Source organism: Phacochoerus africanus, chromosome 9 (genome assembly GCF_016906955.1).
Source record: "Phacochoerus africanus isolate WHEZ1 chromosome 9, ROS_Pafr_v1, whole genome shotgun sequence".
Classification (NCBI taxonomy): domain Eukaryota; kingdom Metazoa; phylum Chordata; class Mammalia; order Artiodactyla; family Suidae; genus Phacochoerus; species Phacochoerus africanus.
In genome coordinates, this window is record NC_062552.1 from 78,403,600 (window position 1) to 78,429,394 (window position 25,795).

Below are 25,795 nucleotides of genomic sequence, written 5' to 3' on the forward strand. Positions count from 1 at the left end.
CACTCCCATCCTTGTCACCAGAGAGGTACTGTACAGGTACAGCCCCATCTGTCCCACTGTGGGTCTCTTAGGATGCAGTAGTACACAGCGGTGTCTCTCAGTGTAACCCGGGGCAGGACCAAAGTGCTGGACTTTCTGTCTGAAGCTATGGTCAGAGAAGCCATGCTATTGGTCACATTGCTTTGTAAGCCATGAATGATGTGCTGTGGACTCTGATTGGGATTTTGCCGATACCAATGTATATAGTCAGCTCCACTGATGGTAGAGTGGTTACAAGGCAGCTTTACATCTTCCCCTTCAGCACAGTCCTTGGAGTTTGGCTGGGTGGTCTGAGCATCAATCATAGTCCCTATGTCAAAAAACAAAAAAAAAACAAAAACCTCAAATTAACTACTGACCACAAATCAATGTAATTCTACGAGTCCGTGACATAATGCTCCCATAACTCTCTGGTACTACCCACTACTTCAGTGTTTTTATTTATGTTGTCCAAAAATGTACTTGGCGTTCATTACAGAGACCAAGGACATATGCCAAGAATGGCTCTGTAACATGACTCCTTGGCTCAATATACGCAGAGACTTCTTACAACATGGATACTGCTAAGGACTCTGCTGAGATCAGGGCTATGAGTGAACCTGTCATTTAGAATTTCGTCCTCCCTAGAAAATCCCTAGATCAGGTCTCACTTCCATCCCTAGCATGCTGAATAAAGCACAGGGAGAACAAATGACCCTTCATGGTCCCTTGGATTCAAAGCCTTCCCTTGTAGACACAGAACACTCACCCAGGGTCAGAAACACAGTGACTCCAGTCACCAGCCTCATACTTCAAGGACAAGCCAAGACCGATGGGCTCAGAGCTAGTCTTGGTGTCTGATGCTAGGCTTCAAGTTTCCAGAGAACAGAAGCAACAGCTGCTACTAAGGACTTACCACCAGGGCAGCTACCACTGTGTTGTTGCCAAGACCTTCTCAGCCAATGACAGTGCAGTTCCTTGTCTGGGTCCTCCTCCCCTGTCTTAGTCATGTCCCCAGAAGAATATCAAATAGCCATTCCCATCTCACAGGGTGCCCACTGCCGTCATCTGTGAAGTTTAAAGTCTGGCTCTGGTTGGGGAACTCCAAGCACAATGATATGTTCATCCAGATATATATTTGAGCTATTTGTTCCTTAAAGAAATGGGCTGATGCTCCGTGGAGCTTGTGGAAAGCATTGATTAACCTCATAAAATTGCACTGAGCTCTGTGTTATAAGGAGATGAAAATTCCCATTCTCACTCCAGAGAATGAATGCGAAATTCCAAAGTAGGTAGTGATGTTTTTGTGGGGGACAGGGAATTAATAACATTAAAATTAAAAGCTGCACATTCTGGAGCTCCAGCTTCCTATAATGGTTCCAAGAATCATGCATCTACCACTATCTAGGTAGTCATTTCTCCATGCACCTGTTCTTCATATAGTAACTGATGACATGGACAGTGTTCACCTTATCCTCCTTGAACAGTGGTCCTTAATCCTCATGTCTCTATGCACCTTGCTGTGCACCAAGGATGCTGAGGCAGAGAGAAAAGACAGAAGGGAAAGCAAAGCAGGTGAGGTGAGGGGCAGTGGGTGGGGGTGATAGAAAAAGTTAGCCGAGGGAAGAAAAAAGAGCACAAGGAATAGGGAAGGTAAGGGATAATCAGAAGAGGGAAAGAGAATGCAGTGATTAGGGAGATACCTGGAGAGGGCTTAGGCTACTGGGCTAAATCCCCTGAATCCTTGACCACACACCCTCAACAAGGGATTGTAAAGTACAAGTTGTCTAAAGAGGAAGAAAGTATGTCATCTTTCCTTTTTCTTGGAACATCCATAGAAAAACCTTTCTTTCTCCCAGAAGAGAATGCTGTTTCCAGATGAAGCAGCCCCCTCTTGTGACTGAATAAATGAACTGCAGCGCTAAACCCAGGGCAAAAGTCAGTCAGCAATCTTTTCAAAGACTCTTCAGATTTGAAGGTAAATATCTTACTTGTAATACCTTTTTACTCCTCTGTGTTTTCTTGTTCCTATTACACCGCAGAGAAGGTTTTGTTTTTATTGCTTTATTTCAGTCAAATGATTCTCAGTTGTTGGCTTCTCCTTTAATACTCCTTTTGTCTCCAATCTTCCCATATTTAAAGGTTACTTTCAAAGCCCATATTATTCAGGTGTTTATAAGAAAGGTTGGTACATCCCAGACACTCAAGAATTACCTGTTTCCTGAATGAGTACTTGTTATTCATGAATTTTGTGGAAGAATTTATGCTGAGCATCTCTTTAAATAATTCTAAAAACAATCTCCAAGTTTTATGGAAGACAGGTAAAATAAAACACTCCAACAGCATAAATAGAGGGTTATATTTGTGGACAAAATGCAAGAACAGACAACAAACTTCCCACCTAGGATGGAGGAAAATTAGACTAAATTAGACATTTGTGGGAATAAATGTCATGGTAATCATGCTTTATTCATTTAACAAACATTCATAAATATTCACTGGGAACCTGTTCTGTGGCAAACACACACACAAACACACACAGATAAGTCAAATAGTACTACTACTGAAAATATTTAAATGGGTAGGAATGAACAATATTATTATATTAGTAAAAAGCAGAAAAAAACTAATAATATCTTTTTATTTTTATTTTTTGCTGTTTAGGGCTGCATGTACAGCATGTGGAAGTTCTTACGCTAGGGGTCGAATCAGAACTACAGCTGCTGGCATACACCCCAGCCACAGCAACCCAGGAACCCAGCTGCATCTGTGACCTGCACCACAGCAAAGCCCGATCCTCAACCAACTGAATGAAGCCAGGGATCAAACCAGCATCCTCATGGATACTAGTCAGGTTCCTTTCCACTGAGCCATAATGGAAACACCCAACAATAACTTTTCAACTTTTTTTGATTTCTTCCTCTTTATTTTTTTAGAAAATCCTAGAAACCACTACAAAGTGTCATCTTAAATAATAACTGAAAAACAAAAATACTCTTTATGACTATGAAGAATTAAAACCAAGTTTGTCTAGTCTATTGGCTTTTTTCAGAGCTTTGAATTTTAGAGGGTCATATCTCTAAATCTATGTGAAGTGAGGTTTCCTTCCTTTACTTGATGAAAGCCAAAATAATGTACATAAACTGACTTTCAGAAAATCAAGAGACTCTGATAAAACACTAACACCTCTGCATGATGGGTACTCTCAAAAATCCAGAAATAGGAGAGAAATTCCTGAATCTGATAAAGGCTATCAATGAAGAAGATATTAAAAGTCCTTCTCTATAGGGTCACAAACAAGACATGTAGACTGTCACTACTCCGAGTCACTGTCCTACTGGAGGCCTGGCATCAAATGAGGAAAAAATATAAAATGAATTAAGTTTGAAGACTGAGAAGTAAACCATTTTAATCCAGAGATATTACATTTGTAGAAAATAAAACTGTATCTCTAAACAAACTATAAGAACTAGTACTAATAGATGAATTAACAAGATCACTAAACACAAAAATAATCACTTTTATTTCTACATTCTAGCCAAAAGCATTAGAAAATGCAATTAAAATACCATTTATTAGGCATTTGGGAACTAATTTAATATAGGGTATGCAAGTCCTTTCCAAAATTACTCCATGAATACCAGAAATTAGAGAGGACCTATGTTTAAAAAAAAAAAAAAAAAAGAGGATATCGCATGAATCTAAAGACTGTGTGTTAAGATACCAATTGTCCTAAATGAATCCATAAGTTAACACAATCCCAATCAAATCACTAGCAACCTTTTGTGTTAGAAGCTAATTCTCTAACTTATGTGAAAGTGCCAAGACCTAGCATAAGCCTTGAATAAAACAAAGAAAGCATGACTTGCAATTTTGGATTTCAAAATGTGTTTGAAGCTTACACTGCTGAGATTTTGGAAGCTCTGAGGAGAGACCATGTGCAGGGGTCATGGTCATCCCTGAGGACTGTCTACAGTGAGAGGTGAGCCCAGCCCTCTTTCGGGTTGCCACTGAGCCCCGTGACGCTTGAGTCAGCAATTTGAGGAATTCCACAGTTGTCGGGTCCCCAGGTGTCACATGGAGCAAAGGTATCATGAGATAATGAGACAGTAGCTGTTTGAAGAGGTTGAGGTTTGCGGTGGTTTGTGATGTTACATAACGCAATGCCTCTGAAGTCCTGTAAAGGAGCCTTGCTGAGGACCTGAGAGAAATTGGCAAGAATAAAAGTGTTTTTCTCCTCTCTCAGAGTTCGGTTTATCTCTAATAGCTGGGCCTGGAATTACTGTTAGTTTTACTTCATATATGGCTATAGTACTCCTGCCCTCACACAGAAGAGGAACTGGTGATGCTCAGATGTGATGGGAGCTTTGGGCCCCTACGACACAGGACCCAGTGGCTGGTTGCTTATATTGGGGCCCTACAATAAACAGGGAGATGTAAGCTTTTCTTATCTGATATGATTTTTATATTTCACTCATTCTTCTCATTCCATGTGACTAACTCTAAAAAAAAAAAAATGAGGGGCTATTTAAAAAATCATGCTTGGAGTTCCTATCCTGGCACAGGGGAAATGAATCCAACTAGGAACCAACAGGTGGAGGGTTTGATCCCTGGCCTTGATCAGTGGGTTAAGGATCCGGTATTGCCATGAGCTGTGGTGTAGGTCGCAGACGCAGCTTGGATCCTGCGTTGCTGTGGCTCTGGGGTGGGCCGACAGCTACAGCTCCTATTGGACCCCTAGCCTGGGAACCTCCATATGCTGCAGGTGCGGCCCTAAAAAGACAAAATAAAAATAAATAAATAAAATAAAAAATCATGCTTGTATCTCTATGAATAATCAAAATTTAGTAGACTATTTTCAATTTCAGATCCATTTGAGAAGCCAACAAAACTGAGACTATTGTTTCATATTCCCTTAGTTACACATGACTTTAATTTTCTGGTAAGGACTCTCCACTCCAAATTAACATTTTCCTCCATGTTTATAACAGTAGATTGTCCAAATTATGTGCCGCTGCATCCAGGAACTGATTACGTGTGGGGGAAGAACTTTATCCCATCACCTCTAATGCAAACAAGGGGCCCAAGGAACTTACAGGCATGAGTCGGTTTGAAGCAGCATTCTACATGATGGGCTGTGTAAACATAATCAATTTCTATATGTTCTATGTCGTGAACAGGCTGTGAAGCATTATGTTGCATCAATGCCAGATGAGCCCTACTTTGCCCTTGCTTTATTTATTTATTCATTTATCTTTATTTTTTATTTTTTTTGTCTTTTCCCTTTTTAGGGCCACACTCACACCATATGGAGGTTCCCAGGCTAGGGGTCTAATCCAAGCTGTAGCCGCCGGTCTACACCACAGCCACTGCAACGCCAGATCCAAGCCTCACCTGTGACGTACACCACAGCTCACCACAGCTCATGGCAACGCTGGATCCTTAACACACTGAGCGGGGCCAGGGATCGAACCTGCAACCTCATGGTTCCTAGTCGGATTCGTTTCCGCTGCACCACGATGGAAACTCCTTTTTAAATTTTTTTTAGTGTGCATTTTATTTCTACCAATTCAGAGTTAGCTAAAACCGCAAGATCATTACCATGAATATTAAGAAATTTCTTCCCTTGATCTTTATATTAATAATGTTGGATACCCAGCTTGGAAGTTGACCAGCAGCTCTTCTTTTGTGTTGTTTTACTCCACTGACCCTAGTGTACAAGGAACTGCATGTTCTCCTCGCTCCATCCTGTGCTATGACTTCCATGTCTACACTCCTTCACATAGCAAAATGGATTCAACCACTCCTAGTCTGATGGTCAAATAGAGTCCTTGAAGCCTTGTGAATGATCTTTGAAAATAAATCTTTTTTTAAGTTTCTTAAATGGTTTCAGTCCGAGGCATTTGTGTGCAATCCAATGAAAATTTTTTTTTAGACTTTTTTTTTTTTTTTTGGCCTTTCTCCAGGGCTACACATGTGGCATATGGAGGTTCCCAGGCTAGGGGTCTAATCGGAGCTATAGCCACTGACCTATACCACAGCCACAGCAACGCAGGATCCGAGCAGCGTCTGTGACCTATACCACAGTTCATGGCAATGCCAGATCCTTAACCCACTGATCAAGGCCAGGGATTGAACCCGCAACCTCATGGTTCCTAGTCAGATTGGTTAACCAGGGCACCACAACAGGAGCTCCGCAATGAAGTTTTTATAGCAGGCGTTATTTTATCCTATAAGTGAGATAATGATAGTAATAATGTTTTAAAAAAATGAATCAACAAAAAAGAGATTGATGTGCTGGTGTGGAGAGAACACAATGGCAACATAATTTAGGAAGCTGGATAGAATCTGGAAACTACTTACTAATGTAGATGTTGGGAGAAAACTGAAACTTAAGCTATTAGATAAAGACCAAAAGCAAGTTAATTCATGTAGACAAAACCCAGAAATTCTCTAGAATTAGAGGCCTCAGGAGTAACAGTGGGGTATAAAACTTATGGGTTACCTGGAAATCTACAAAAAGAGTGCCCAGCTATTCGACCTGACTCATCACCTGGAAATTATAAACAAAGAAACTTAGATCCTAGAGTTCAGTTGCTTCAACATCACAATCACAATACAAACTGAAGGAGGGATCAAGTATGTAGTGAACTTCCCCAATTAATCAGATATCAAAAGTGATATTTAAAAATGCAAAGAGTCACATATAAGAAGAAATGAAATGCAGATCCATGGACTGGGAAGATTGAACTAAACCAAAACCCAAATCCACAATGAGTTGAATGAGGCAGAATCAATTATTCTGGTATGAAACTTGCAGATTTCCATGCCCGGTGCGTGAGAGGGTATAGCACATGTTCTTGTGAAGACATGCTATTGAAGAACTAGCTCTTAGGATGTAGAAGCAATGAGGTTTAACTATTATCCTAGTAACCAGATACTTTTAGGTCGGTTTGAGAAACCATTAAGTAACTTGGAATCATGGCAAAGGAGGAAGCCAGGAATCTGACTCAGTGATGTAGCCAGTATACTGATGGGAGTCAAGGTTAGTGACCTTTAGTAACATCCAGTTAGTTGAGGGAGCTGCAGTGACTGGAATGCCTGTTTGTCTATGTCTGCATTTCCCCCGATTATAGAAAACACTGAGATGCCTTGAATTTTTTCCCTCCCACCACACACATGGCTCTGCATCAGCTGGCACCAGAGCAGCTCCAGGCAGGGGTCTGGGTGGGGCTGCAGGTGCCTGGGAAGCCCTGAGTGGAGGCACAGAGGTCAGTGGCTGAGTCTTCAGGCTGGGATCCTGTGATGCACATGCAGCTGTAACCCTCCTTTGTATTCTGACAGACTCAGGCTCATCTTTCCTCCTTCCCACCCCCATTTAAAGTCATTACAAAGAGGTTCTTGGGGCTTTGAGCAGGTCCCCCTCTGTACCAGTGTAAAGCATAGAAAGAGCTGGAAGGGAAATTGCATGTGAAATTGGTGCTCTCTCCTTCCTGAGCATGCAGAGACGGAGGACCAGGTTCCACGCTCCAGAGGCTGCTCAGTCCTGTTCAGAAAGACAGGGTCACACATAGAAACTGATCTCTGTACAGAGTGTTCATTCTCTCCACACATCCCCAGACAGAACCTCGAGGTGCCTGGCTGCATCCTCCTCCTTCCTCATCCCCACCCAGACTGTTCAGTCAGAATTGCTTCAGCAGCCCTTGGACCTATGGGCAAGCTGAAACCACAGGATCAGCAATGATATTCACAAAAGATTCATCACCATTTATCCTGCCCGAGTGTCTTCAGTTGAGGAACATTCTATAGCCTAGACCTGTGGAATATTCTGCTCCAGAAAACAGGCTTCTGCATCTGGTTGCCCAGCCAGAGACAAGACCACACAGTAAATGTCCTAGAAAGACACAAAGCCTAAGAAGAAAGGACTAAGGAAATGATTTTTATGATGAATCCAGATAACTAGATGCAGGTTTCTGATGTGAGCATATCTAAGTGACATTGCCACTTTAAATTATTTGGGGGCAAGCTTTCAACTTTAGGCACATTTACATATGTCCTGTATAATTGATTTAAAGTCAGAAATTCAGGACTGAAAATGTAATAGCAAGTTGTCTAGACATCTGCTCCCAAATGACATAGAAGGAGCTTTTATTTAGAAAGAAATCCTCTCATCCAGACCACAGATGAAGCAACCACAGGACGCCCCCTTCTTGTCTGGGATCTGCAGGTGTGCATTTCAGCTTGGGTCCTGTAGCAGGGGGCTCTCTCTTATTGAGCTCTGGGGTTTTTGTTCAGCTTTTCCTATTACTTCAAGCACCGTGAGATCTTGGAGAGCACAGAAGTACGTAGCAGAATCTTTCAGCTGTAAGGCTGAAATGGTGAGGCTGAGGGATTTCTCTCCACTATGGGAGTTTACAGAGTAGCGACCATCCTTTGCATTTGTTTTAGAAGTGTCCTGACGAATAAGGAAAGTCATCTCTCCACTGGGAGGCTGTTTATACCAAAAAAGGTAGTTAGTGTTCCAAGGTGTTTCATACCGACAGTTTAAAGTGACTTCCTCTCCCACTTGACTGGATACAGTTGGCTGGTCTTGAGTAACTTTCTGGGCCACACTGGATCCTGTGGGAAAAATCAGAAAACAGAGATAAGCAGTGAATAAAATAATGGAGGAATTAGACTACCTTAGGACCCAAAGACAAGCCCAGTTGAAATCATAATATGCCTGCTTTCCTGCCATCCTCCTTCCTCCCCAAGTCCATGTGAAGCACCCGGGCCTGTGTGCAGTCGTTTCCTCCTGAACCTTCCCCCCATGTGTGGGACCATCCCTACCAGAGAAGACGGAGGCCAGGAAGAGCCAGAGCAGGCTGGAGAGCGGCATGTGGCACGGATTCCCCTGCACAAGTGTGTTTTGGTGTGCCTCAGGCTGAGCGTTCAGTGTCTTGGAGTGTCTGGCAGCTCATATACATAGTCCCTGGGTTCCTGTGTGACTCCCCCAGAAAGGAAGCAGGGCTTCTTATGTTCATAGCCCACGTGTCATATGCACAGATGAGAAAAAGTCTGGCTCCCTACAAACCTTTACTTTGTCCACTTGTCTTTCCCAGATAAGTTATGTCTTTCCCATTAAGTTATGCAGATCCTGACAAGGCGCTTGACTAAAGCAACTAGTACTAAAGGTTTGAGCTGAGGAGAACTGGAGACAAGTTGACATACACTGATAATTACTCACAGAATAATTTTGCTAGCTTATTGAAAAGTGATTAGTATATGCTATGAACCCTTCCTGTAATCTAGTACTGACTGTTCATTTAGTCTATATTTACTTTTCACCGTTTGGAGTTTAATGACATTTTTAGAAACTCACAGACCTTTGGCTTTCTTGGTGAAAGACAGTCTTACCCAAATGAAAAATGTATCCCTTTTCCACTGGTTTCTAGGGCTCTCCTTCAGTCTTTCTACAAATAAGTTCCTTCAATATCAAATGATAAAAAAATCATTTGTTCTGATTTTCAGAATCTATTCAGTTTATGTTTATATGAAATTATTACAGGAATAAAACATTATTCTTTGGACATCTGACACTGAGTCTTATTTATTAGATTCTGAAGACGATCAGGATAGTCAGTCCAGTTGCCTCCACAAGTAGAATTGTACTTATTAGATCATATTTCCTAGAATTGTTCCTGATGTCTCATTTTCTATCCCATTGGCCCAAACATTGAGTCTCACTTGTTATTGGCTTGTTATTTTTCTCTTTGTAAAATAAAGTCAAGAGGAGCATGCCAGATCTTTGTGTGACACAGAGCTACAATGCACTCCTACAAACCGTGATATCTATAGGCTGCAAACACACAGTACATGTCAACACCACGGCAGGTGGTGACCGGCATTTTGTAAACTGTCACATAATTGGGTAGAATATAGCTGTCAATCTTCTATTTGGTTTCATTGTTTTAATGGATGAATTAATATTAAAAAGACCAAAGGCAACTAGAAAATTGGAAAGAATATAACAGACAAGGTCTCTACAATATTGCAGTCCTTGGAGGTCGAAATAACTCACTAATGAGTGATGGAGGGCGGACAATTGATATTAAGTTGAGACATGTCCTCTTTTCTCCCATTTCACCTCTGAGTGCTGACAGGTAGCAGATGCCCTGGTTTGCAATTATTTGTAAATAAGTCAAGGAGACCATGAATGCCCACAGCCTCCTAGGCAACAGCATATTATAAAAAATGTATATGAGTATAATAATTACATACATACACCAGGAGATTCATAGAGAGGAACTGTTATTAAAATACAGAATTACTTGAATTCACCAGTTTTTATATGCACTCTTTTTTCTTTTTTTTTATTCCTGGCTGATGCTGTGGTATGTAGAGAAGTTCCCAGGCTGGTGGTCAAATCAGAGCTACAGCTGGAGCCTCCACCACAGCCACAGCAACACTGTATCCGAGCCCCATCTGAAACCTACACCCCAACTTGTGGCAATGAAGGATACATAAACCACAGAGCGAGGCCAGGGATCTAAACTGCATCCTTACAGACACCATGTTGTGTTCTTAACCCAATGAGCCACCATGGGAACTCCTATGCATTCTTTTTTTGATACAAAATTCTATCAGATTTTGTCACATGTAGAGGCTCTTGTAACTGCCACTGAAATCAAGAGGCAGAACAGTTCCATCATCCTCAAAAAACACCCTTTGCACACCTTCCCCACCTCTGCAATTTCCGATAACCCTTGGCAACTACTGATCTCCTTTTCATCTCTAGATCTTGTCCTTTTGAGAATGTTGTATAAGTAGAATCTTACATTATGAATGGGATCATAATCATCCAATAAGGGTAATCATGCACTGTGGAGCCTTCTAAGATTGACTCTTTTTCCACTCTGACAATGTCCCTGAGATCCATCCAGTTTATTGCGTATATCAGTAGTTTGCTTCCTTTTAATGACTACAGACCGTTCCCAACTAATGATGGTCCCACATGATTACTGACCTTACGGTGGCAAGAAAGTTCTATGCATTCAGTTGAAATCATGCTTTGAATTTTGAATTTTGACCTTTCTTTGGGCTAGCAACACTGGGCATAGACACTGCTGATGTTGGGCAGTGGCAGCAAGCTGAGCTCCCCGCCAGCCCCAGGATCATGAGGGTAAACAACGTATACACTTACAACCATTCTGTACCCATACAACCATTCTGTTTTTCACTTTCAGCACAACACTCCACAAATCACATGAGATTTTCAATACACAGCACTTTTTAAACATCTAATATCTAGTGTTAGATGACTTTTCCTAACTGTAGGCTCATGTAAGTGTTGAGATGTTCAAGCTAAACTAGGCTAAGCTAAGATTGATTTCAGTAGGTTAGATGTATTAAACTCATTTTGACTTATTACATTATTTTCAACTTACAATGACTTATTGGGACCTAACTCCGCCATAAGCTGAGGAATATCTACAAATAATATGTCATTGTGTAGATGTATGACAGCATATCTGGTTATCAATTCACCTGATTAAGACCTTTGGGTGGCTTCCAATTGGAGGCCATAGCAAATAGAACTACCTTTAATATATTCATGTACAGATTTTTGTGTGAACATAAGTTTTTCATTTTTTCAAGTATAAATACCAAGAGAGTGATTGCTGGGTTGTAAGGTAGGTGGATATTTGAGTTTATGTAAAACTACCAAACTGATTTCCAGAGTGACTGTACTATTCACCCACCAGCAATGTATGAGTGATGCATTTCTCTGCATCATTGCCAGAATGTGGTAATGTCAGTATTTTTAATGTTAGCTGTTCTGATAGATGTGGAGTGCTAGCTCACTGTGGCTTTGATTTGCATTTTGCTAGTGGCAAATGATGATGAACATCTGTTTATATGCTTATTTATATGCTTATTTCTCTATTATGTATCCTCTTTGGTAAACTATCCATGTGAATCCTTTTTTAATATAAAGATTTTTGTTTTTTTCATTATAGCTGGTTTATGATGTTCTGTCAATTTTCTGCTGTACAGCAAGGTGACCTAGTTACACATACATGTATACATTCTTTTTTCTCACATTATCATGCTCCATCATCCGTGACTAGATATAGTTCCCAGTGCTATACAGCAGGATCTCATTGCTAATCCATTCCAAAGGCAATAGTTTGCATCTATTAACCCCAAATTCCCAATCCATCCCACTCCCTCCGCCTCCCCCTTGGCAACCACAAGTCTGTTCTCCATGTCTATGATTTTCTTTATTGTGGAAAGGTGTATTTGTGACATATATTAGATTCCAAATATAAGTGATATCATATGGCATTTGTCTTTCTGTTTCTGACTTACTTCACTTAGTATGAGAGTCTCTAGTTCCATCCATGTTGGTGCACATGGCATTATTTTGTTCTTTTTATGGCTGAGTAGTATTCCATTGTGCATATACACCACAGCTTCCTAATCCAATCATCTGTCAATGGACATTTAGGTTGTTTCCATGCCTTGGCTATTTGTTTATATGGATTGTGTTTTGGTGTCACATCAAAAATCTTTTTTGTATAATACTGGGTTATGTAGATTTTCTGTCATGTTTTCTTCTAAAAGATTTATAGGTTGACATTTAACATTTGAATGCAAAATCCATTTGGGGACTATCCTCAGATTTTTGTATAAGGTATGAGATTTAGGCCTAGTTTCAATCATTTGTCTTTTGTCCATTTGCTAAGAAGATATTCCTCCATTAAACTGCCTTTGAACTGATGTCAAAAGTCAGTTTTCTCAACTTAGGTGAGTTGGTTCTATGCTCTTACTCAGTGGCATACCCTTGTTAATGATGTTCTTTTCTTACCCTCTTAACCTTGTAGAATCTGTGTAAGGCTTTCTTTTACATTCCTTATATGTTTAATTTGTGTTTACCCTCTTTTATTCCATTGATAATTCTCTTGATAATCCTAGGTAGGAATATATCAATTTTATTAATCATTTTGAGAAAACTAACCTTGTATTTCATGATTATCTCTATTTGTGTTTTCTTTAAGATTTGCCAAATTTTTTTTTTATTTATTTATTGGTCTTTTTGCTATTTCTTGGACCGCTCCTGCAGCATATGGAGGTTCCCAGGCTAGGGGTTGAATTGGGGCTGTAGCCATCGGCCTACGCCAGAGCCACAGCACCGTGGGATCCGAGCCGCGTCTGCAAGCTACACCACAGCTCACGGCAATGCCGGATCGTTAACCCACTGAGCAAGGGCAGGGACCGAACCCGCAACCTAATGGTTCCTAGTCGGATTCGTTAACCACTGTGCCACGACGGGAACTCCCAAGATTTGCCAATTTGAATTTTTAGTTTTTCCTTCTTTTAGGTTATATTGGTTTCTATTTGTTCTTTTTCTATGTTCTTTTGCTGAAATATGTAGACAATTGTTTTTCAACCTTTTTTCTTTGGTAATAGGAGGATTTAAAATATAAATTTCCTTCCATGTATTATTTTAGCTATATCACATCCTTATTTGTATGTATATGTTCTCACTGCATTTTCCTTCAAATATATTCAACTAGCCATTGTAATTGCTTCTTTAACTTATGAGTTATTTTAAAACTTAATGCCTAAATTCCAAATATTTGGGAAGGAAAGGGAAGGAAAATGCTTGAATAGAGAGAAAAAGGAGGCTGGGAGGGCTGGAGTAAGCAGAGTCCAAGGGCTGAGTCCATGGCTGAGTCTTTGCCAGGAAAGAAGGGGAGTCTTTCATCTTCCCTCTGAGCTCTGCTATCTTCACAGGGTGTGAGACTCCCCCTTGTCTCCTCTTTTTAACAGAGGTTTCTGCTTATTTATTCATTTATTTTACATCTTCTGAGACAGAGCAGAAGGATATTTGATTCCAGAAGAGGAAGGAGCTGTGGTGGAAGGAAGAGTGATTCAAGAAGGGGTCAGCAGCCAAGGAATCCAGGTGGCCTCCACAAGCTAGAAAAGGCCAGGAAATGGATTCTCCCTTAGGGCCTCTGGAAGGAATCCGGCCTGCCAAGACCTTGCCTGGAGCCAGTGAAACTGGTGTCAGATTTCCTGCATCCAGAACAGTAAGAGAAAGAATTTGTTTTAAATGACCAGATTCATATACAAACATTGAGCCTATATTTTTTGTTTGCTTTGCAGCACTAGCAGGATGGGATGGGAGGATTTGCAATTGTTTTTTGGGACACAGCGTGGTGAGGCAGCCCTGAACATTCTTGAGGCACCCAACTGAGCTGGATAACATCTTTCTTAGTGTTATTTTTCTTTCTCTTTCTTTTCCCGCTTTTTACGATTTTGTAGTTCAGTACACCGTGGTTAAATATTCACTTTACTTCTGTATTTTTATCAGGTACTCTGGAAGTTTCAAGTAAGAAGTTTCTAGAGCAGAAGGAGATACAGATTGGGAAGGGAGTAAAAGACCAAAGTCCCAAATCTGTAGTCCAAGAAGTGTCAGTGTTAAAACTGTACCAGTGTAGGTGAGGAAGAATGAGCAATGTGAATGCCCTGTGGTAGGACTGTGGCTGGCGGGTTCCTGTACAGGCTGCAGGTGCCTGGGGAGTGCTGTGCTCCCCAGCACAGAGGTACGTGGCTGAGTCTGTGATCTGGGCAAAGGAAATGTACAGCAAGCTGCGGCGTTCTTTAGCAACTGTCGTGGCGTTTAATCGTCCATTCTGCTTGGTCCCTGAAGGAATGAAGAACAAGTGGTCGAGGCGGCCCCCACTCTTCTGACGATACCACTGCACATTGCTCACCAGAGTGGTGGAAAAATTGCACCAGAGTGTGGAGCTGGCTCCCTCCTGGAGACTCAGGGCTGGGGGACTCTGCTCCACGTCTACCCCTCTCACACCTGATGGGAAACAGAGAGACAGTGACAGGTGAGGGTCATTGTAACTTCTTCAAAACCTTGAATGTGCCCCCCCCACCCCCACTGATGAGTATGAGAGAAAGTGTGCAGGACTTGTCATCCTTCCCCCAACATCCTCAACAGTACAGCAGCTGCTCAGTCCTTGAGATTTCCCTGTGGGGCAACCCCAACTCACAGCAAATCTGGGCCAACAGAAGTCCCAGCACGGGGTCCACTAGGTGCTTCATAATGCTTCTACTTCTTTCTGGGATATTTTCATCATAAAATACTGTCACCCTGGGCAGTGAGGTGTCATGACTTGATCTGGAGATGTTCCTGTTTCTGCAACCAATCATTTCACCCAACAAACCCTCCTCAAGCCCACACTTGGTGACAGGAAGCCCCACCCTCCTGCCTCAACCCACTTAGAATGGGCTGGGGCAGTATGGGGTAAGAGTAGGAAAAAAGGAAAGTCATTATTTGATGACTTGAGGGACATTTTCTAAGAACATTTCAGAGAAGGCAGACTCTGATTGGGAATTTGGGAGGATTTTGGAGACACAAAAGTAAAAACTAATTATCCTGCTCCATCTTTCCTCTCAGATGGCATGGATGAAGTAGATTCTTACAGAATGAAATTCCATTTCCCAGGACTGCGGAGGATCCGTGTTACTGCTTCTCATATGTACACCTCTGTGGCTCTGAAGGTGCTCATGAACCAGCACAGTATCAGCAGTTGCTCCTGTTCATTGGTACACTGTGTTGTTAATAGTATTTCTTTTAAATTATTTGTATTTATTCCTAACTTGATCTGCATAAAGAGCAATATTGTTTATTTTAGCCATTAGACGGATTTTGAAACTAGAATTGTAAATAGTTTCATTTTTCTTAAAACATCTGTAATATAAAAATAAATTTTAATTAAAATTTCACTTTCAAATACATTTTAAACACTGTTGATTAGTCTTCATTGCATTCTACTTTTTAACATTAGTAGTTTATTTTAAAACAAAAATAATCGTTTTTAAAATCATATAAAAAATGTAGTTTGTGCTCCTATCACAGACTCTATACATAAAAATCCTCCTCTGTAGATAGATTTGGAAGCAAAAGGGATGGAAAATGAGGATCTGCATATTTTTCCTGAAGTTGAAAGTAAAATGAACTGCAGATACTGAAGATCAGATGGGTAGTTCAAGAATGATGCAAATATTTACTAAAGGCACTATGAGGAATAGTGTAGAAAAATGAAGATGTGAGTAATAAATAACTATTATTGGGCACACAGTACATGTTCGATAACTAAAAATAGAGGAGAGAAAAGAGGAGTGACCTAACATGGGTGAGCCCCTCAAACCCACCAACCCCAAGATTCTACTTGGAACTTTGGCAAGACGTTGTGTTTGAGTTAGAATGCCTGTTGCATGGGTCCACTGGATAAAGAAAGCCTTTTCCCCTTCTTACTATATTGTCTGGACATAGCAGAAGAGATAAGGAAGTCCCACTATAGGTAGGAATAATTGCACCTAAGCTCCAGGGGTTCTCCATCAGATAGAGTGATGCAGCCATCAGGCTGGGTCGCTGACTGGGCTACAGTGCCTCCTGCAACATCAGAGAGACCAGGTCAGACTCAGGTATAATGAGATTGTGTCTTTAGTTAGATTCTAACCAGAGCACTATTCCCTCTATAAAGGAAGGAGCATGGAATACAATGTTACTTTACTGCCTGTGAAGAGCACTGGGAGCAGCGATAGGGTTGTTGAGCACCAGGGAGAAAGCCGAGACTTATATTATGGAAGATCTTCCCTGAAGAGCGGGGAGGAATATGCACCAGTGTTGTGAGTCCTTGTAAGTGGGAAAATCGGAGATTCAAGATATCCGTGCCCAGGCAAGTTCTAGAGACTGCTAGTAAGACATGCTTCCTTGGCAATGCCTGCTCCTGGTGTTGAGCCTGTCGGGATGTGCTTCTCTGTGGTCTGTGAGCTAAAGAAGCTCACTGGAGAGAGAGGAATTTAATTTATTGTAAGTGACATTTCCAGTTAATACAACATCACCCTCTAGAGGTCAATGAAGGAGCCAATGGAGTCTTAAGGCTTTTGTGCCCCATCTCCTTCCTGTTCCTAGCTAGGCTTGAATTTCTTAGCATTCTAATCTGACAGTATTTCAGGGGTTGTTTATTAAGAGGCTCTTTTAATACTATGAATTAAGTAGCATTAGTTAATCCTATGAAGTGAATCATCCTCATTTTGTACATGAGAAAACAGAAGAAAGGAAGAACAGATGTAATTTGTTGAAGGTTACACAGCAAGTGACAACTAGAGTTTGTTTCATTGGTAAGATTCAAGAATCTGTGTTATTTACCACTGATAATTTTGCTCTCTATTCCTTAGAGGGGATATTATCTTCTCTTATTATAAGGGAAATAAAGTCCTTTTGCAAGTAAATGCTTTGTCCAAGGACCGATGAGGATTACAACCTAATTCTATTACACTGCAAACCCATTTCCTTACTCACTATGTTGTCTATGATTCAGTACTACTCTTTGAGAATAGATGTAATTTCACCAAGGACATATATCTAGATCAAAATTCAGAGGAGACTCAAAACTAAAGAAAATGCCCAAGGAACCCTAAAACTTCTGTGGAAATGTATCAGAGAAACCTCGAAGGGTAGTCCAGAGTATATATGGCAAATCAGAAATGACCGGTGTTCTGAAAGAGAAGGAAAGAGGAGTTTCAAGAAGGAAGGAATGCTCAACAGAGCAATTGCTGAAGAAATGTCTATCCAGTGAGATGATGGCTAAAGCTGTCTACCAGTTTTTAGCAGCACAAAGATCATGATCTGAGTCTTTGAGGAGAAGCTCAGCTGTAGTAAAGATGAGGCAAGGGAGAAGAAAATTTGAATATAAAATCTCTTTCTAGAAGCTGAATTGTGAAGGGGAGGAAAGGGACAGGTAAAATGCACTTAGAATTCTCAATATGCACTGCTAACAGTCTCTTCCTGATTCAATCTATATTGTCTGTAGAAAGTAGAAGTCAAAAGACAAAATGTGCCAGTGGAGCTCAGAGTTATTAACTCGTGTGATTTTCTCGTGATATCATCTACTATTGGCAGATCTCTTGTGGAAGAACTAGAGGTAAAACTAATGACAGTTCCGTTAAAAAATACCCATCAATTCTGTATTTTATGAAGATAAATTTAGGAGAGTATTTTAAAGCAGAAAACATTGAGTGTGAGGATACCACATGATGTCTTTTGATTGGTGTAGGATTATTTTTGAACAGGGATGAAAATATAGAAATATAAGAAAAGGATCTTAAAAATCTGTGCGCTACTTTAGGGTCGGCAAGCACTGTTTTCCAGGGGTACAGCATTGCTGAATCATCATATGTGCCTTTTACACATTCATTGGTTTTTAGTTATGGAAATGGGTTGACTGTGTGTACTAACTGATATCTAAATGACTAATTTTGGGTGGTTTTTTTTTTTTTTTGTAAACTTAGAAGTGAATTCCCTGTCTCTTTGCAGGAGATTTTAGCTAAATGCAGTTGTAATCTTTCAGAATATCTGGTATCAACCCCCTTATGACAAACACAATGTGTTAATTTTAATGGTGTGAGGAGAAATGTGTAGCATTTAGCATGATCTATGAAGAATGTCAGAGAGAAGGAGAATTTTATAGGGGAATGAACTGAAGTTTCAGAGCAAGAGCTTAACAAATTACTTGGGGAACTATTTCACTAATAATGGTGAGAAGAAGGAGTAGAGAAAGGAAGGAAAGAAAAGAGAGAGGGTAGGAAGTAGGGAAGTAGAAAGGAAAATAGTAAGGAAGCAATTAGTCCATGAATAAATAAGGATTTTGGATTGTTTGTGTCTTCATTATGAGATCCATGTGGTGTTCTTTGGCTCTTTCTTCTATTTTTATAGAAGCTGTACCTCATACCCTCAGTATTTTATTATATCCCTAGCAATTGTCAGCAAAGTTTTTAGTCATGAGTGTTTATTTGTTCAACAGACATTTATTGAGCACCTATTATTTGTCAGATACTGTGCTAATTACTGAAGATACTTCAATAAACAAAACACACAGAAAGATATGTTTCAGAAAAAGCGAAGTGTGGAAAAAGGAAAGTGAGCTTAAAGTCTGTGAAGAAGAGGAAATGAGTGGAAAGCTGACTGGAGGGATCCTGAAGGAGACATGCTGATCTTTGGAAACTGCTACAGCAGCTCCCACTGTACTTTCCAAGACATGAGTACAAATATGTTTCACTCCCAGAATCAAAGCAAGTTCCAAAGGATGGGAAATTAATGATTTACATTTATGTACGCATCTTACGCACTAGGACAAATTTCTCAGTCTTTATGAAGATCCAAGAATATGATGTGAGTGATACCACTCACATCACGGACTGAAACACCTCTCTCCTATTTTTCTCTGTCTTGTGCCCTTATTTTGTGTATATCATTTCTTGGGAAGATGTATGGCTACTTAGATGCTTCAGAATCTCTCTACAATCAATGACTCATATTTACTGCTATTTGAATATTTGGGGACTAGCGTGTCTCTGTATAGAATTAGGGACTATTGCTTTTTTCAAGGCACAACCCATGATTTCTACTCTAACATCTTGACATTTTGCTCTGAAATGTGTATCACTTCCTGCAGTGGGTTCTATGATCCATTCCACTGACCTTCCATTTGATTGTTTGGGGAGTTTCTTCTTACTACTGCTCCCAGTAAAGCAAGATTGAACAATGTATGTTCAGTTGTCAAAGCCTGACAATTTCGGTTTAAAAATAAATTAAAAAGTTGGTGCTACATTTCAATAGAAAGAACCTTGAGAAGACAAAAGATTCTTTTACTGCAAATGTGAAAATCAGCATTCACAATCAGCCATGACTTAAACAGGTAAGGGGGAAGTTTAGAAGATAGCTATACAGTAGTTAACTATAATTTTTACCTTAAGCTTATTTCTCTTCTCATTATAAATTGTTCATAAATCTGTTTGCTGAAAATAACATAGATCTTTCCCGCATTGTTGAGAGCTTTGTTTTAATGTTTGCAAGGATTTTAGATTCATAACATTTACATAATTTCCTCTTTTTATAGAAAAACTATACTTGTTCCCCTAAAGTGGTAAACTCTTTGCCATCCATTATTGACCTTATTTGCTAATTTGATTATTAACCTACTTTCCATGGCCTCACTGATCAAGTTTTAGTTATGAACATAACAGGCTGCACAGACTTTTAGAATTATGAACATTGCAAAAGACATTTCCTTTGTGAAAGTTATAAGCAAAAAGTGAATAAATAAACAACCCCACAGATTTTTTAAAAAAAGTTGTTGCTAACACTTATGAATATTCACTTGTGAATATTAGCAAGTTTTTAAATCTCTTTGAGGTTTAGTTCTTTAATATGTAGCATATGTCTTAGAATAACTCTTCACTAAGAGGTGAAATATGGGTAATTCCCAGTTTGTAGAGGATGCAAAATGCACCTTCTCACTCCGTGTTGGTTGATGTGTGACTGGTTATACCTTATAGAGGGCGAGCTGTCCCTTTCTCTAAAATTTTTACATATGACTTTTTTGGGATATAGTTATTCTAATTTCAGCTAGATACTAATTTCATGTAGATACAAAAGTGACTCTACAAAGACGTACGTGTAAGATAGCAATCTATGATGGCAACAAAATAGAAAAAAATATTCATTAATATGAAAGAAAGAAGTTCCCATCGTGGCACAGTGGTTAACAAATCTGACTAGGAACCATGAGGTTGCGGGTTCGGTCCCTGCCCTTGCTCAGTGGGTTAACGATCCGGCATTGCCGTGAGCTGTGGTGTAGGTTGCAGACGCGGCTCGGATCCCGAGTTGCTGTGGCTCTGGCGTAGGCCGGTGGCTACAGCTCCAATTCGACCCCTAGCCTGGGAACCTCCGTATGCCGCGGGAGCGGCCCAAGAAATAGCAATGTGACAAAAAAAAGAAAAAAAGAAAGAAATTAATTTAATGATGAAATGCTTCAAAGTACTCAATAGGCTTCAAAAAGAAGGAAGTGGCCTCTCTACTTTTATAAATTTTTCATAAATCTTTTTGAAAGATCTCCAGGGAAATACTAAATGAAAATCTATAATTCAAAAAAGATTCATGCACCCCTATGCTCATTGCAGCACTATTCACAATAGGCAAGACATGGAAACAACTTAAATGTCCATCCACAGATGAATGGATTAAGAAGGTGTGGTACCTACATATAATGGAATACTATTCAGCCATAAAATGAACAAAATATTGGGGTCTGCAGCAACATGGATGAAAATCGAGATTCTCATACTAAGTGAAATGAGTCAGAAAGAGAAAGACACATACCATATTATATCACTTGTATGTGGAATCTAAAATACAGCACAAATGAACCTATCTACAAGATGGAAATAGACTCCGACGTAAAGAACAGACTTGTGGTTGCCAAGGGGGAAGGGGACAGAGTGGGTTAGATGGAGAGATTGGGGTTGGTAACTGAAAAGTATTTTATTTAGAGTGGATAAGCAATGAGGTCCTACTGTATAACACAGTGAACTATATCCAGTCTTTTGGGATAGAACATGATGGAAGATAGTATGAGAAAAAGCATGTGTACATATAGAGGGGTGTATGACTGGGTCACTTGGCTGTACAGCAGAAATCAAAGGAACATTCAATCAACTCTACTTCAATACAAAAATTTAAAAAATTAATTTATTAATTTAAAGAAAGAAAATAAAAAGGAAGTTGTAAAATTTTAAATAAATCCAATTTAAATGGTAAATGGTTTTATGTGTGTGTATGTGTGTCTGTGTAAATGTGCATGTAGTTACATAAAATGATGTGCAAAGATGTATATAATTGAAACAAAATAGGCTGGCATTATATAACCAACTATCAGAATTGCTTTTCTCAGAGAAGTTTGATAGGAAGTAGGGTAGAATGAGATACAGACATGGGCTTTCACTTCTGCTCTTCCTGAGTCTTTTATGATGAGAGGATCTATACACGTTGCTTAGGGAATATCAAAAAGTAGAAATTCATTATAGAGGCAAGACGTCTAGCAATTAAAAACAAATTGATATTTACATCCCCCCCAAAAAATTCATTACAAATTGATGCATGTTCTAGACTGGCAATGAAAACATTTCAGATTGTTCTCAGAGAACGAGTGATTTGTTCCTAGTAAGTGGAACAACTGGAGTATATGCAGTTCTGGGTCTATTCTTGCCCTGGGTCCAAATGAAAAAAGCCTGTGGGACAAGTAGAATTACTTGGATTTTCCTCACCTCCTATGACAAACACACTGAAACCAGCATTTCATTGACTTAAGGAGGATCTGTGAAAATTTATGAATACCTCTTTACTTTGCTATGTTAAAATTACGAATCTTAGTTCCCCCCTAATTTTTCTCAGCCACATTAACCAATGAAGCGCCAATTCACCGTCCTCTCTTTATTCTTTTCTTTATCCATAGTCTCACCCTTTCCTCCTCCTCCTTTTCCTCTTTTCTTCTTGGACTCTCACTCTAGATGGCTCTAGATATGCTCTCATTGATGCTGCCCTCCTCCACCCCCATCCTTGTCACCAGAGAGATATCGCACAGGTGCAGCCCCATCTGTCCCACTGTGCCTTTCTCAGGATGCAGTAGTACACAGCAGTGTCTCTCAGTGTAACCTGGGACAGGATCAAGGTGCTGGACCTTCTGTCTGTAGCTATGGTCAAAGAGGCCATACTGTTGTTCACAGTGCTTTGCAAGCCATGAATGATATACTGTGGACTCTGATTGGGATTTTGCCGATACCAATGTATATAGTCATCTCCACTGATGGTAGAGTGGTTACAAGGCAGCTTTACGTCTTCTCCTTCAGCACAGTCCGTGGAGTTTGGCTGGGTGGTCTGAGCATCAATCATAGACCCTAATGAGTCAAGAAAATCAAATTAAATTTTTGACCACAAATAAGTGTAATTCTGCAGATCCAGAACATAATGCTCCCATAACTCTCTGGCACTACCCACTACTCTGGTGTTTTTACTTATATCCTGTAAAAATGTAACTGGTGTTCGTTATTGAGACCAAAGTCATACGCCAAGAACCAGACTCTGTAAACTCTATTCCATGGATCCTTGGCTCAATTAATCCAGGTATTTCTTACAACACTGATACTGCTAAGGACTCTTGGGAATCATGGATGATTTCACCTGTCATGTAGATGTCCGTGCTCCCTAGAAAATCCATAAATCGGTTTTTACTTCCATCCCAAGCACACTGAATAAAGCACATGGAGAGGAGGAGAGAACAAATGACCCTTCGTGGTCCTTGGCCTCAAAGTCACCCCTTGTAGACACAGAACACTTACCCAAGGTCATAAACACCGTTACCCCAGTCACCAGCCTCATACTTCATGGACAAACCAGGATCATGGGCCCAGAGCTCAGTCTTTGTGTCTGTTCTTAGGCTTAAAATGTTTAGAGAGAACACAAGCAACAGCTGCTACTAAAGACTTACAATGAGTGCAGCTACCACTGTGTTGCCAGGACCTTCTCAGCCAATGATAGAGCAGTTCCTTGTCTGGGTCTTCCTCCCCTCTTTTAGTCATGTCCCCAGAAGAAGACAAGATACCAGCATTCACAGGATGCCCTTGCCATCATTCGTGAAATTTAAATTCTCTGTCTGTATAAGGACAACAACCACAATGATGTGTCTATCCAGAACTGTTGTTCCATCATTAATTCTTTGAAGAAACTGGCCAAATCTCCATGAAGCTTGTGGAAACATTGATCAGTCCCAGGAGATTGTACTGAGCTCTGTGTTATAAGGAGATGAAAATTCCCATCCACATTTTGAAAATGTATGTGAGATTCCAAAGTAGGTGGTAATATGCTTGCAGGAAATTTAATAACTTTGAGACAAAAAGCTACCCATCCTAGAAGTTAGGGTTCCCATAAAGGTCCTTGGAATCATGCATCTACCATCATCTAGGTAGTCATTTCTCCATGCACCTGTTCTTGATATAGTAACTGATGACATGGACAGTGTTCACCTCATCCTCCTTCAACAGCTGCCCTTAATCCTCATGTTTCTATGCCTGTGTTTGTAGGCGCTGTGCATCAAGGATGCTGAGGCAGAGCGAAAAGACAGAAGGAAAAGAAAACAAGGCAGGGAGGGTTTGGGAAGGGGTGGTAGAAAAAGTTAAGGGAGGGAAGAAAAAAGAGCATAAGGAATATGGACGAGAAGGGATAATCAGGAGAGGGAGAGAGAAAGCAGCATTTAGGTGGGTAACTGGAAAGGGCTTAAGCTATTGGGCTAAATTCCCATGAATCCTTGACCACACACACTCATCAGGGAGTTATAAAGTAGAAGTTCTGTGAAGAGGAAGAAAGTATGTCATTTTTCCTTTCAGTGGAACATTAATGGAAAACATAATCTTTCCTGCCCTTCTCCCCCCCCAAAAAATGTTGTTTCAGGAAGAAGTAGCCCCCTCTGGTGACTGAATAAATGAACTGCAGCACTGAACCCAGGTCAAAAAGTCACAAGGAGCCTTTGCCTTTGTGGTGCTGGGGAAACGAATCTGACTGGTACCCACGAGGATGCTGGTTTGATCCCTGGCCTCTCTCAGTGGGTTGGAGATCTGGCATTACCATGAGCTGTGGTATAGGCCGGGCAGCTATAGCTCTGATTGGACCCCTGGCCTGGGAACTTCCATATGCCACAGGTGTGGCACGCCCCCTCCAAAAGTCAGTCAGCAATCTTTTGAAAGACTCCTCAGGTTTGAAGGTGAATATCCTACTTGTAATGTCTCTTTACTCATCTGTGTTTTCTTGGTCCTATAACACTGCACAGAAGGTTTTAATTATTTTTATTGCTTTATTTCAGTCAAATGGTTCTCTGTTGTTGGCTTCTCTTTCAATTTTCCCTTTCTGTCTAAACTTCCCATATTTAAAGCTTATTTTCAAAGCCCATATTATTCAGTGTTTACAAGAGGTTGCTACAGATGAGGCACTCAAGAATTTTACCTGTTTCCTTAATTTGTAGAAGAGTTGTTATTCATAAATGTAGTGAAAGAATTTATGCTGAGCAACTCTTTAAATTATTCTGAAACAATCTCCCAGTTTTATGGAAGATGTGAAATAAAAGACTCCAGGAGGATAAATGGAGGGTTATATTAGTGAACAAAATTCAAGAACAAGCAACAATTCTTCTGCCTAGGATGGAGGAAAATTAGACTGCATTAGACATTTACGGGAGTAAATGTCATGGTAATCATGCTTCATTCATTTAACAAACATTCGTAAATATTCACTGGGAGGCTGTTCTGTGGCAAACACACACACACACACACACACACAGACGCATATGTCAACAAATACTACTACTGAAAATATAAGAACAAACAAAAACTGAAAGGATTTAAAGTAGGTAGGAATATATTTTTATATTAGCAAAAAGCAGAAGAAAATTAATTAACAATAACTTTTTTGAATACTGGTTTCTTTTCCTTTATTTTTTAGAAGACCCTAGAAATCATTACAAAGTGTCATTCTAAATAATTGAAAAACAAAAACACCTTATATAACTATAGAGAATCTAAAACCAAGTTTGCCTAGTCAATTGGCTCTTTTCATAGCTTTTAATTTTAGAGAATCAAGTCTCTAAGACAATCGTCCTTTGCTTAATGAAAACCAAAATAATGTGCATAAACTGACATTCAGAAAATCAAGAGAATTAGATAAAATGCTAACACCTCTGCATGAGGGCTACTTTCAACAATCCAGAAATAGAAGTTCCTGGATCTGATAAAGAGTTTCAATGAAGAAGTTATCAAAAGTCATTCCCTATAGGGTCACAAACAAGACAGGTAGACTATCACTACTCCAAGTCACTGTCCCACTGGA

The 25,795-nt window shown here is 40.1% G+C and overlaps 4 gene segments (V, D, J or C); all 4 read right to left on the minus strand.

Annotated features, from left to right (window-relative positions):
• LOC125134958 (T cell receptor alpha variable 26-2-like) lies at positions 1–959 on the minus strand. The segment is given in 2 exon segments: positions 1–349; positions 788–959. Coding segments are annotated over 2 exon segments (375 nt in total).
• A 7,182-nt stretch (positions 960–8,141) lies between these two features.
• Positions 8,142–8,996, minus strand: LOC125134953 (T cell receptor delta variable 1-like). The segment is given in 2 exon segments: positions 8,142–8,637; positions 8,848–8,996. Coding segments are annotated over 2 exon segments (432 nt in total).
• Positions 8,997–14,351: 5,355 nt separating this feature from the next.
• LOC125136664 (T cell receptor alpha variable 22-like) lies at positions 14,352–15,209 on the minus strand. The segment is given in 2 exon segments: positions 14,352–14,875; positions 15,069–15,209. Coding segments are annotated over 2 exon segments (576 nt in total).
• Positions 15,210–22,376: 7,167 nt separating this feature from the next.
• On the minus strand, positions 22,377–23,443 carry LOC125134957 (T cell receptor alpha variable 26-2-like). The segment is given in 2 exon segments: positions 22,377–22,818; positions 23,260–23,443. Coding segments are annotated over 2 exon segments (375 nt in total).
• Between the last annotated feature and the right edge of the window lie 2,352 nt (positions 23,444–25,795).